General features: G+C 36.7%; 1 protein-coding gene across 1 annotated transcript in view; it reads right to left on the bottom strand.

The window, feature by feature from the left end:
- LOC149787255 (uncharacterized) overlaps window positions 1–13514 on the bottom strand; it is a 91239-nt gene that overhangs the window by 65791 nt on the left and 11934 nt on the right. Inside the window, exons 4-5 of the mRNA XM_089976078.1 lie at window positions 2773–3306; window positions 200–306 (exon numbers count right to left, since the gene is read on the bottom strand). Of these exons, the coding sequence (XP_089832204.1) occupies window positions 200–306; window positions 2773–3306 (641 nt within the window). The remainder of the gene's footprint in view (window positions 1–199; window positions 307–2772; window positions 3307–13514) is intronic.

A 13514-nucleotide genomic window follows, 5' to 3' on the forward strand; every position in this document is an offset into this window, starting at 1 on the left:
TAAATCCATGTGTAAAATTTCATAGAAATTCTCCAAGCAGTTTTATATCAGTGATGTTAACAAAAAATGTATGCAAATGGACAGACAGACAATGGAAAACAGGCCATACCATAAACTCTTCTGGTCTATAAGCAATAGAGCTAAGCAGGCAGACAAGAGAAGATATAACACATCTGATGTTAATGGCCATAATTTGTACCTGTGAAACTTTATCCACATGTGTTCCCACCAAAATCACTGGAGGGATGCTGGCTTCTGATGATAGTGCACAGGAATGTACAAAGTTTAGCCAAACCTCAATCAGTTCTGAAAATAAATCATAAACAAGAGTAATGTCATTGGCACATTATGCACCCACTGTAAGTCAATAACTGTCACTATAAATAAATACATTTTAGTGCAAAATCCATTCTCTTCTTTCAGTAACAGTGGCCTTGACCTTTGATCTTTAGACCCCAATTTCACTTAACCTTTACCTTACCCAAAGTGTAAGACATTCAATGAGTTTGGTCTATGTTATTACTTTACCCCAAATGAAAAAAATCTACAGCTATTGTTTGAAGGATGTGATGTCAAGTTTATGGCATTGTGTAAAATAACACTTTTATTCTTTCAGTCTCAATGACTTTGACCTTTGACCTATTGACCTCAGATGAATATGGGTTCATCCCAATCTAAATATAAACCATCTACATGACATGGTAAATGAAATCACAAAGAAATCAAATTATTGTTAGGAAACCATTATTTTCTTGACTAGGTTTTCTTTAAGCACTTGGATTAAAAATTGATGCAGCATATGGTGGAAACTCAAGTCATTGTGTGGAAACCATTTTTTATCTTTCAATTACACTGACCATAACCTTTTAATCTCAATATTAATCAAACATATTCTTATCCTTCTTGCAAGCTATCCACAACTTGATAACCGTAGATTCTGGACAACTTGAGTCATTTTGAGGAGACAGACGTCTTCGCTGAATCAATGACCTTGACCTTTAACCCCAAAATCAAGATGCAGAGGGTGATGGACCCAATATTTAAACATAACCCCTTCAAATATTCAAAAAATATATTTCATAGGATACCTTGCAATAATTTTAAATATTGTAATGTAAAAATGAGTGAGCCAAACAGACTTACACATGGTCTACACAACATTCGAAACAAAACTTATTGGTGTTTTTCTGGATGCATTCTGGTTGATAATGCATTCACTGAGGCGAGTGAGGCTAAATAGATATTTGTCCATGTCATTTTATCCCTTTACTGAACTAAAATAAATACTGGCACCCAACATAAGCTTGATAACAGAAGAGGGATTCACATACAGTCATCACTCTGAACACATTATTTTACAGATATGAACCGATTTTAGTGACAAGATTGCAAGATCCCCGTGTCAAATGAAATGGCTTTCTTTGTGACCTGTTCTTGATGCACAAATTGGCATAATTTATCTATGTTAGCTGTTAAACCGTGCTTCATAGCTTGCTAAAGGTTGAAAATTCACATACCTTCTCAACATTCCAATTTGCATCAACTTGATTCAGGGATAAGTAGTAAAATTTCCTTAGTACAGGACCATGAGTAGGAGGAGTTGTTTTCATGAGCCCTGCATGTGACTGGTTGATATCCAAACACTTACTTTTAATATACATGTAATCTGATTATGGACAGGTATATTTAATTCATAGTCAAAACAAAGCCATCTAGAAGGTGGGATTCTGCATTGAAAACTTGCAGATTTATGTACATTTAGCATGGACCAACAGTAACAATCACAACAAAGATGAGTTGGGGTTATTAAGGATTACTATTGATAATAATTCATAACAACATGTTCCTAATGACAACTACACATTTATAATAGAAAGGACTTTTTGCAATACATTTTCATTAACTTTACATACTAGTAGGGAACACAGGGAGATTAGATTTATTATCTTCCTCCAATATTACAAAGATCTTCTTATCTTCCACATAGGAAAGGACACTGATATGGAGTTGGACTAAGATGTATCCACTACTTTACTGTTCAAATTACCTGAGCACATGAATTGACTGTACAAATATATTTAGGGCTATCACCCAAATGATCCACACTGTATTTGAACTGAATGAGGAGTCCTACAACCCCGAAAATTCCAGTAAAAATTCCTTAAATTATAACCGCCTTCCCATGGGTCAGTGTTTCTTAATCAGACTTTCCTGGGTTCTTCTGCCACCATTTATAATGGCCACCATATATATCTCATGCACTGAACAATAGTATTAAACCCCAAACAACATATCCAATTAGGACCCAATTATGTGGGTTTTTTTCTGTCATCAAGTGTTGGCTGAAATTGTCCAGGACTACCATTCATCCCCTCCAGATGTTTATCAGTATTTTCAGAATTTCATGGCTTTTCCTGGATAGGAACAAATCTAATACGTCTCCATAATTTTTTCCAAAAGTCCAATTATAACTAGCTGTGTAGAATCTACATTAGTTATCTAGATAAAGATAAGTGCAAAATGAAGTTACATTCCAAATGCAAAGAAGATGAAAACAAGCTTCACAGAATAAAATTGATAGCACATGGATGCCAAAGTAACTGCCATGCCGAGGTTCAACTAAGTCTGGATTGACAAGTTTTTCTTTACTTTTCTATTGTCTTTTATTTCCTCTTGGGGAATAAAACTGTGCTGACTTTGCATTATTGTACAGAATAACTAAGAACATAGGAGTTTATTATTTAAATCTGGTAGAGTAGTAGCAGGACTCACCATGAACTTTGCACTTCATTATTCCATCACTATCAAAGTAACACTCATCAGCTACAAAATCAGCAAGCTCTTTGCTCACATCTGAAACCAAGAGGTAAATGGCTCGTCTTGTCAGGAATGTCTGGTGTGTAGTGTAAAAGGCATACTGGCCTGCAAAGTCCCAAATTGTCAGTAGTGAAGTTTTTTCTGTACCTTGTTTTAATTTATACACATTTTCCTGCAACAATTTTAGCATGGCTATCATGTTTGAGTCTGACTGAATGGGCTCCCTCTGATCTAAATCTGGGTGGGTTTCTTCTTGCTGACTATCAGTTGATAAAAGCTCCTGGCCAGAATCATGCTGATGAGAATGGATGTCTAGTACTCCTGATACATCGCTTTCAACAGTAATGTGAGCCACTTCATGGCTCTTACGAGTTGTCTTTCCTTGAGGAGAAATTATCACCTGTTTGTCATGAGTGGCATTGTCCTTTATTGATTGCTGCTCATTCAGGACTCTGGCAAGGCGTTGTAATTGATGATCCTGTTCAGAATCTGAAAACACAAGAAATAGCCAAATACAGCTGAATTTTAAGCTGCATCAAGCAACGAAACTATCACTGACACTGAAACAGTAAATTGGGCACAATAACATCCCATCCACAAACAAACTGCAAATACTCTGTGAACTGGTAAAATTTGTTTTGGATTTAGCTATGGTGAAGACTTGCAGGCAACAGTAAATAAAACTGAAGTCAAAACAAAACATAAATCTTTTATTTTATTTTAAATCAAGGATTTCTTTATTAATATGTAATACGTAACGGTTAAAAACAAATGTATTTCTCCACCTAATCAATGAAATAGTTTTGATGATTTATCTCTTGTTTTTCTTGAGTCATTAAGCTGTTATTGCTGCTCACTGTTGTCCCTATGTAAATAGTGTGAGCAAGAATAAATTTTATAAAGAAAAACAAAATCAATTATTAGGTTCAGCCTGTTGACTTTAACCTCTGAATGCCTAAATTCTCCGAAGTTGGTGCAGCCATAGTCAACAATAATTCAGTGTTTAATATAAATAAAAATACCTCTGTCATAATTAAAAATTATTTGATCTGAAATAAAATAAGTTTGCTTTACTCAGACTTCCTGATTGTATAAAATAATACTGCTTTACAGAAATAATAAATGTTTCATGCATAATTATGGGGTATATTTAGTATATAATCTTCATGTAATCATTCACATAGTCAGGAGGAAAATGTTTCGGACCATATCAAATTATTGTTCGCCTAGTTTAAAAATATTGATCATTACAGGTCACCATGGTAGTGTAAAATGCTTTTTAATATTGGACCATATCTGATTGATGTGAGCCTTCCTTCACATATGTACATAGTTCACCACAGTGTGATTATGCCTGTATATAGACCAAGAAAGAGTGCCTGACGTGTAAACACACACACAAACACATTAGAAAGGTCAAACCTAGTCTCGATCTTACTTGATAAAACCATTCATAAGGAATTTCTCATAGGATTCAAAATTAAGATTCTCCTTTTTTATGATCTTATTTATTTCAAATTTTACCTTCAGCTGACACAGTCTACAAATTTCGACGGTTATCGAAAACAGGGGGTAAAGTGTCCGTTGCCTTTAACATGTTTGATTTGATCAAGTATCAATTTCTACTTAACCATTTCAATCCACACGATACCCAACGATGATGGTTAAATTATCTTTTCTCGCAGTTTTGCTATAGCATTGCGTTTAATTTGTGAATTTCTCTTAGTTTATTCTCTAGCTCCGAGCACATTTTCACTTCCTTGTCATGCGGTCTTCTTCGGTAACGTTCGCGACTTAATAAGTGTTCCGAACTGTCATTTTTTTTTTTAGCAATTTCAGTAAGCATAGTATTTCGATGTAAAATCTTTGTGGAAATTATCTAAACGTACACTTGGGAAATGAAAATAGATTTCGGGCCTTTCATGGAGAGAATAGTATGAAATGGTTGGCTGCTTGTCGTGATTAATCTCCGAGGCTTCATATTAGATTGTAACGTGTTTATCTTATGTTTATTATTATTATTATTATTATTTTATCTATCATATTTCCGAACAAAGCTTGGATGTTTTGCTAATATTTTAAATACAATCTTTTTGTCTGAATTTTTTTTAAGCACCAGAAAATATTTATTCAGCCTAGGCTATTCACACAGATCCTATGTTGGGCTCCAACTTGGAATAACGCTATAATTCGGAATCCCGAGTTGTTGCGCTCATTCTCAAGAAATTGCACGACTGTGTCAAGCGATATAAAAAGACCGAGTGGCAGGTTTTTGTAAGAAGATGTACAAATACAAGGAATTAGATGATACTATACTCTATATGGTAAACATGACCACCCCCACCCCCAATTAGACCAAAACATAAACACCAATACAACTCCACTACACATGCACTTGATTCTGGTTATATGGTGATTGTACACATTAGTTTACACCAGAATCAAGTACCTGTGTTCCACTAACCAGTGTACAAATTGCTCAAAATACCCCAATCGAAACTACCAACTGGATGCCAAAGAACCAAAAGCTAGCATTACTCCACCTCAACAGCAACCAAGTCAAGATAGAGCAAACAACTCAGCAGCCAATCAAAATGAGACATATCCAACCAACACAAATCACCAAATTACTGCCTCCTTCTCAACACAACAAATCTAACTAATACTATTAAAAAAGATGTCCCCAACAAAAAACAAAAATAATTCATAACAGTTAAATTCCTGGCCCCTCAGGGATCACATCAGGGAGTAGAGCTAATACCCAACTCAGTAAGGAAAAATCTACCAAATCAGACTACCTCTCCAACAAAGACAGCCCCAATTTAAAAAAATCATCACCTACACAGTAAATGGAAAGCTTCCCATGAAATCTAAAACTCCAACCACCCCAATCCAAGATGGGAACCAAAGCACAAGCGCAAATAACTCCCAACACAATAATCATGAAGCAAAACCCTAATTCCACTCACTTGAACACACCTTATACATATATAGCAGGGACAGACAACTAATTCATCTAAGCTCCAACATTATCTTATGAACCCTGTTGAGAGTCACCATGGGCAATTCAGACTGATAAGACCAAAAACTGATTATTTGATCGTCCTATGCAGCACACTCAGCCAGGTGGAAAAATTCCTACAACTAGAAGGCATAGGCCACATCAAAAATAAAGTAGACATTAAAAAATACAAAAAAACCCCAAACTTGTAAGCCAAAACTCCGCCCAAACAAAACCACCAACTGAACCTAACACTAATAATGAGTCCACCAAACCATCTCAGACAACAAATTTCAAAGCAGTACGAACACTTAAAGGCTATAAAAAGGACAAACATTTCTCAAAAAATTCAACAAGAATGGAACTAAAGTAGAAAAAGCCTACAGAATCAGGAATCAAAAAGGGCAGCCAGCATCAAAAGCAGTAATTGAATCAACAGACCCACTCTCAACCCTGGTTAAGATAGGCCCCAATGGGGTGCGCCACAGACTGTAACCTTTAATTAACAAATCCAGGTTCTGCACCAATTGTAACAGTGGGGACAGTTTGCCCTCAAACCAAGATCTGATCGTTGTGGTGGAGGGGGTTGGGGCAACATAGAGGAACATGCAACACAACATATGAATTATTAAATGCCCTAATTGCTTGGAACCACACCACCCTAGAGTATCTGAATGCCCTTATGCCATCAAGGAAAAGCAAATCGTAGAACTCATAAACACCAAACAATTGTCCTATATTTAGCAGCCCAAAAAATTATTAAAAACACCAATCCAATACCCGACAAATCAGATTCAGGCAAAACACCGTGTAACCCAAATCCAACCAAGACAATTAAAAGCCCCCACCCCCCCAACAATAATCCCAAAACTATATTCAAATCAAACACGCAACCAGAGTTAACACAGGAACTAAAAATGAAAATCAAACTGAAAACACCACCAACCCTGCAAAGGTATTCCAAAAATAATTACCTGGCCAATGCAGCTAGAACTATTTAAAGAGATAATCAAACCAAACAGCTATAAACCCTCAACAATAGACACCATAGTTGTACACCAAAATTAAACTGTAACAAAATACTTTCAAGCAACACACTCAATCACTCCCCAGTCTACCATTAAAACTACAACTACCAATAAATACAATTGATAGCACAATAAAAAAAAGCTAACAATTCGGCAATAAAATTATCGTGGATTAACTAAAACCTTCCCGAAAAACAATACATAAAATCATACAATCAATAAACCAGATATAATCTGCCTCCAAAAAACTCACTTACCAGATAATCGAAAATAGCTACCTAAGATCCCAGGGTATTCCCCAGGCATACTTAAAAGTCTCACTAATGGGAAAAAGGGAGGTGAACTTGCAATTTTTCTCATTGATACCCTACCCTACTCAGAAACTTGAACAATTCCATTGCCAATTGATACCAACAAGACCTTTGAAATGCAAACTGTCCTAGTCAACATTGGATCCAATAATATTCAAATAGTAAACATATATGACCAAGAAGGCAATGAAATCTCAATTAACTTAAATAATTACCATCAAATCTCCACAAATTTAACAGACAACTTAATCATCTGTGGCGACTTCAATGCACACAATGAACTATGGGAAGAAAGTAGGAGGGATAGGGGCAAGTTGATTGAAGCGTTGATTGCTGAATCCAACATAATCATCCTCAATGATGGATCAAAAAAAACACTCAATCTTGAGGATGGCTCCTTCTCAGCAATTGATCTAACCATATGCACACCCAAACTAATCCAAATTACTAATTGGTGGGTTGATCAAGAAAATACATTAAGAAGTGACCACTTCCCTATTATCATCTCCCTCCAGATGTCAGTTCAACACAACCCCTTTGAAGTCCAACCCAAATAGAGATATGATAAAGCTGACTGAGATAACTTTAGAAACATCCTGCCATTATTAATACCAAAGAATTAGAAAGTACAGATATAACTATATTCCATGATAATGTAATTAACACCATACACAATGCAGCCATATTAAGTATACCTAAAACAGCAAATATCTTAACCAGACAATCAGTACCCTGTTGGAATGAAAATGCAAAAAAAGACATCAGGATAAAAGTCTCACTATGATGTCTGCAGTGTTGCAGTTTATAGTGATGTCTAGCACTGGGGCAACATGCTGCAGACATGCAGCATGATGTCCCACCCAGTCACATTATCCTGAAATTAGGCCGACCACTCCTAACAATAACCTCTTAATGCTGAGCACCTAGAGAGGCAGCTGTTAGTACCATTTTTATAAGTCTTTGGTATGACTAGGCTGGGGTTTGAAACCACGATCTCCCGCTTCCGAGATGGACGTTCTAACCACTAGGAGACCAGAGTGGTCCCCTCAACAAGTAGAAGCACACATGAAACTACCTTGGTCTCATCCAATACAAAGATAAGGACAAAAACTAAAACAGACCATAAAACTGGCTAAAGAGAAAACTTTGCAAATTTATTTTGCTCCAAATTAAACTTAAAAACAAACCCTATACAAGTATGGGACACGACAAAAACTATCCGGGGGAAAACAACTAACCTAACACCTAAAAACAAAGAAATGGCTAACATGCTTGCTAGTCAGTTCTCTGACATGAGCAGTAGTACCAACCACTCCAGAAACTTCCAATAACACCAGGAAAAACAGAAAATACCTTTAATCACCTAGACCTAGGAACCAAGGTCTCAGATTTATTTAATGAAATTACCTTGTATGAATAGGATATAGCATTAGGGTAAAAAAAAGTGATATCACCCGGAAAAGATGAAATTGGATATATCATATTATATAAAAACCTCCCCAACAATATAACAGTAACCATTCTAAATCTACTTAACCTAATTTGGAATAGCTGATAATTGGCCAATAGCTGGAAATATGCCATTGTCATACCGATCCCTAAACCCAGCAAAGACCCTAATAATATAAACTCTTATCGTCCCATCTTCCTCACTAATAACAGCTGTAAACTAATGGAAATTATCTAAGCCAATAGATTAAAGCACCATCTTGAAAGGATCAACCTGCTATCAGAAAACCAATGTGGCTTTCATAACAAGCATTCCACCACAGATTCACTATTAAGACAAATGCAGATATTAAACTAGCATTCAGCTCCAAAAGAAAATGAGACTGTAACCTTATAGCCATCATCCTTGACCTAGAAAAAGCTTTTGACCTTGCTTGGACAAAAGGATTGATTGCAAAACTCAACCACTTCGGAATTATTGGACGCATTTTTAACTGGATTGAAAATTTCCTAACAGGTTGTAGAATAATCATCAGAGTAGGGAACACTACCTCGAAGGAATTCCCCCTCGAAAATGGCACCCCACAAGGGAGCATACTCAGCCCTACGCTATTCAATATCATGATCAACGACATCGACCGTAATCTAGCAACCAAAAAGGTTAAGATCTCACAATTCGCTGATGACAGCAGCATCTGGAGGGAAGGAAAGCCCGCTAACAACCAAGTTATCGTGGAAATCCAGCAAAGCTTAGATAACATAGGGAGATGGGCGGATAAATGGGGTTTCAAGATCTCTCATGAAAACACTGTTGCAGTTATTTTCACCCCTGAACATAATAACAAACTAGCTTACCCTAACCTTTATATACAAAACCAAGTTATCAAATATGTTACAGTTGTAAAGTTCCTAGGCATGTACTTTGATAACCAACTAACCTGGAAACATCAGGTCGAACAACTAATCCAAAATTGCAGTAAAAGCGTAAATCTCCTAAGCAATATTAAAGGGACCACGTGGGGATCCAACCAAGAAACAATTCTGACATCTACAGAGCTCTTATAAGACCGAAACTAGATTATGAATGTCAAGTTTATAATTCAGCAAAACAACCACTCCTGAACAAACTGGATGCTATCCAAAGAAAAGTATTGTCTGCACTGGCACACTACCCTCAACCACATTGGACAAACTCCAAGTCCTCAGTGGAGAACTGCCAATAAAGTTGAGAAGACAAGAAATGCTCCTCAGATACTCAATTTAACTTGCTAATCATGCTGACTGGGCATCTAACAATTATTGCCATTCGCAATGTAACACAACTTTTAGTCATAAACTATTTCAAAATGTACCAGGTGGTAAGCAAATTTTAGAACTCGGGGGGAAAAACTGCCAATACTAGACCAACAGGACGAATACACTGAACCAAGCCCCTTGGATAAACTCTAAGGCAAGGATTAACACCAAAGCCACCGATTGTGGGAACAAGAGGATAAACTAAAAACCATCACTGCAATTGACATATTTGACACCTATCCTGGTTTCGTTAAGATATACACTGATGGTTCCAAAACAACTGAACCACCCAGAATGGCAGCTGCAGTAGTTATCCCAGAATACAACATCCAAATGGGAACCAGGCTACCAGACCACTGCTCTACTTTCACTACAGAATTATGGGAAATTATTTTATCAGTAAAATGGATTAAAGACAACAACATCCAAAAAGCATAAATTATCAGTGACTCCCATAGTGTAATAAAATCAATTAAATTCCACAACACTACATCAAGAGAGTGGTTCCTTGCTAGGACGTACTATATGCTTAAAGAATTGTCCACAGAGAATCAGTTAGTTGAATTCTTGTGGATATCATCGTTTATAGGGTTCCCTGGTAATGAGCTAGCTGATAGTCGCCAAAAGCAAACTAGGAGACCTAAATCCTGCCACACTTAAATATAGTATCACAAAAGCCTAAAGCTCTACAAAAACCGATATTTACCAAAAATGGCAGAACCACTGGAATTCCAACCCCAAAGTTCGAAAACTATACTTGACCTTAAAATACGTTAACAGGTCCATCAAACCACCTAAAGTAAACAACTTGGACCGAACTATCATTAACCATATCGTGACAGGCAAAACTAAACAAGCAGAAAGTTTTGGTAAAAACTTAGGACCCAAACCTGCTAACATTAACTGCTACCATTGCAAGACCATCGAAGACCTGCAACATGTATTCAATAATTGTACCAAATACCAGCTGGCAGGAGCAAAATTCCAAAAAGCTCAAAAATAAATTGGATCCCTTCATATCTACCCAGAAATTCTAGGTAATAATAACACAAACATAAATATAACATTCCGAAACATCCTAAACTTCCTAGACACAACTGGGCTAAAAGAGAAAATATAATCTACTCCAATCAACCCTGCCAGGGAGTAAGCCGATCATAAATAAAACCTAATGTACTGTATCCAACTCTACTTTAAAAAAAAAAAAACATGGAAGGTATTGCAGGGGGGAGCAGTGTGCCCTCGTAAGGTGAGGGACAAAGGCATGCAAGTCGCTAGGTCTCCAAGTTTGACCCTAGCCTGGTTTCGTTAAAATTGGCAGCTGCAGTAGTTATTCCAGAATACAACATCCAAATGAGAACCAGACTACCAGGCTACTGATCTACTTTCACTACAGAATTATGGGCAATTATTGAATCAGTAAAATTGATTAAAGATAATAACATTCAAAAAGCAGTAATTATCAGTGACTCCCATAGTGTAATAAAATCAATTAAATCCCACAATCAAGAGCATGGTTCCTTGCTAGGACTTGCTATATGCTTAAAGAATTGTCCACATGGAATCAGTTTGTTGAATTCATGTGGATACCATCGTTTATAGGGATCCCTGGTAATGAGCTAGCTGATAAAGTCACCAAAAGCAAACTAGGAGACCCAAATCCTGCCACACTTAAATATAGTATTACACAAGCCTAAAGCTTTACAAAAACCGACATTTACCAAAAAATGGCAGAATCACTGGAATTCCACCTCCAAAGGTAGAAAACTAAACTCCGCCTTAAAAGAAGTTAACAGGTCCATCAAACCACTTAAAGTAAACAGCTTCGACCAAAAGATCATTAACTATATCATGAAAGGCAAAACTAAACTAGCAGGAAGTTTTGGTATACGAACCTGCCAACATTAACTGCTACCATTGCAAGACCATTGAAGAGCTGCAACATGTATTCAATAATTGCACCAAATACCAGCTGGCAAGAGCTATATTCTAAAAAGCTGAGAGAAAAAAATGGATCCCCTCACACCTACCCAGATTTTCTAGGTAATAATAACCCAAACATAAATATAACATTCCGAAATATCCTAAACTTCCCATACACAACTTGGCTAAAAGAAAACATAATCCACCGCAACCAACCCTGCCAGGGAGTAAGCCAATCATAAATAGAACCTAATGTTAACAGTACACAACTCCACTTAAAAAAAAAAAAATATGGAAGGTATTGCAGGGGGAACAGCGTGCCCTTCTAAGGTGAGGGGCAAGGACATTCATGTCGCTAGGACATGATTGTCGCCAGTGAACTATCTTGGATCCACAACCGGGGCAGACATACTGCACCCCTTAACTACTTAAAAGTTTTTTTTAAAAAAACTAAAAATAAAATAATAGCTCAATAAAATTCCCTGCCTCTAATCCATTATGAACCATATAAAGCTTAAACTAAAAGAGGGGCGCCTTTGATACATCTCATGGGACCTGAACACTCAACAAAGGTGTCCGTCTTTCTAAATCATTGAACAAATATACCCCACTCAACAATACATTTTTTTAAAAATACTTTCTCACCCCCTACTCCTACCAATCTCTCCCTTACTTACTACACACACAAAGATGACAGTCACTACCTTACCACCCCCATAAAAAAAAAAAACAGAATGAGAGCGTGCTGGGTCTACTCCCACTTATGACAGCCTATCAATCAGGTAGCATGAAACATTATGTTTCGCTGTCTGACAGCTCAATTAACAGCACTCCTTGAGTGCATAAACACCTGGGGGATGTGTCTCTGATTCCTTTCCCCAGGAACATGTATCAAACGATACTCTTCATTTCATATGTAATGAGTCCATATTCATTTGATGATTTAATGAAGGTTCATAGTATTTCAAGCTCATAATGTAGTTTTTGGTTGCTGTGAGGATAGTCATTTCTACAGTGGGTACACAGCACTCATGCACATAGTATTTAGAAAAATTGAGTACATAGTCACCATACAAATAGACACTACTTATTTAGGGAAGTTTATGTTTTTCTTTCTTCAAAATCACTGTATATACTCTGGTCTAAGCCCCTTCGCATATAAGCCGACCCCGAAACTGAACAGGTACAAAGACTGAAACGTGGATGACCCATGTATAAGCCGACCTACAACTCTAAGACATCTTAAGATGCACAAGATAAGTTCTAAATGCGTTTATTTAGGCAAACTTGTAATTAAAAAATATTATATGTATACTTACCTTGAGGTTGGCGTGCATGATTATTAGAAAGAAATGGGATAAACTTATTTGAAAAGTAATTTATTTAACTTTGTTTTCTTATTGTTTCTACCTACATTAGATATGTGTGTAATTTGATTGAACAATGACAAAAGTTTAGCCATCATAAGTTGCTGTAAAACTACCTCTCCCATTTGACTCGATTATTGTTGAATGCATCGGTTATTTTATATCAGTGCACCAGTAATTACATTTTTACTTTTCTTTGAAATTGTAAATACCTAACCCTGTAAAAGCTAAGTTGTAGTTTGCTTTGATGTAAGTGACCTTACACCATAACTATCAATTTTCATGCGGGGGGTGGGGGGGGGGGGGCTCCCAATTTTTGGGG

Source organism: Sinohyriopsis cumingii, chromosome 12 (assembly GCF_028554795.1).
Source record: "Sinohyriopsis cumingii isolate HCF-2022 chromosome 12, ASM2855479v2, whole genome shotgun sequence".
NCBI classification, from domain to species: Eukaryota; Metazoa; Mollusca; class Bivalvia; order Unionida; family Unionidae; genus Sinohyriopsis; species Sinohyriopsis cumingii.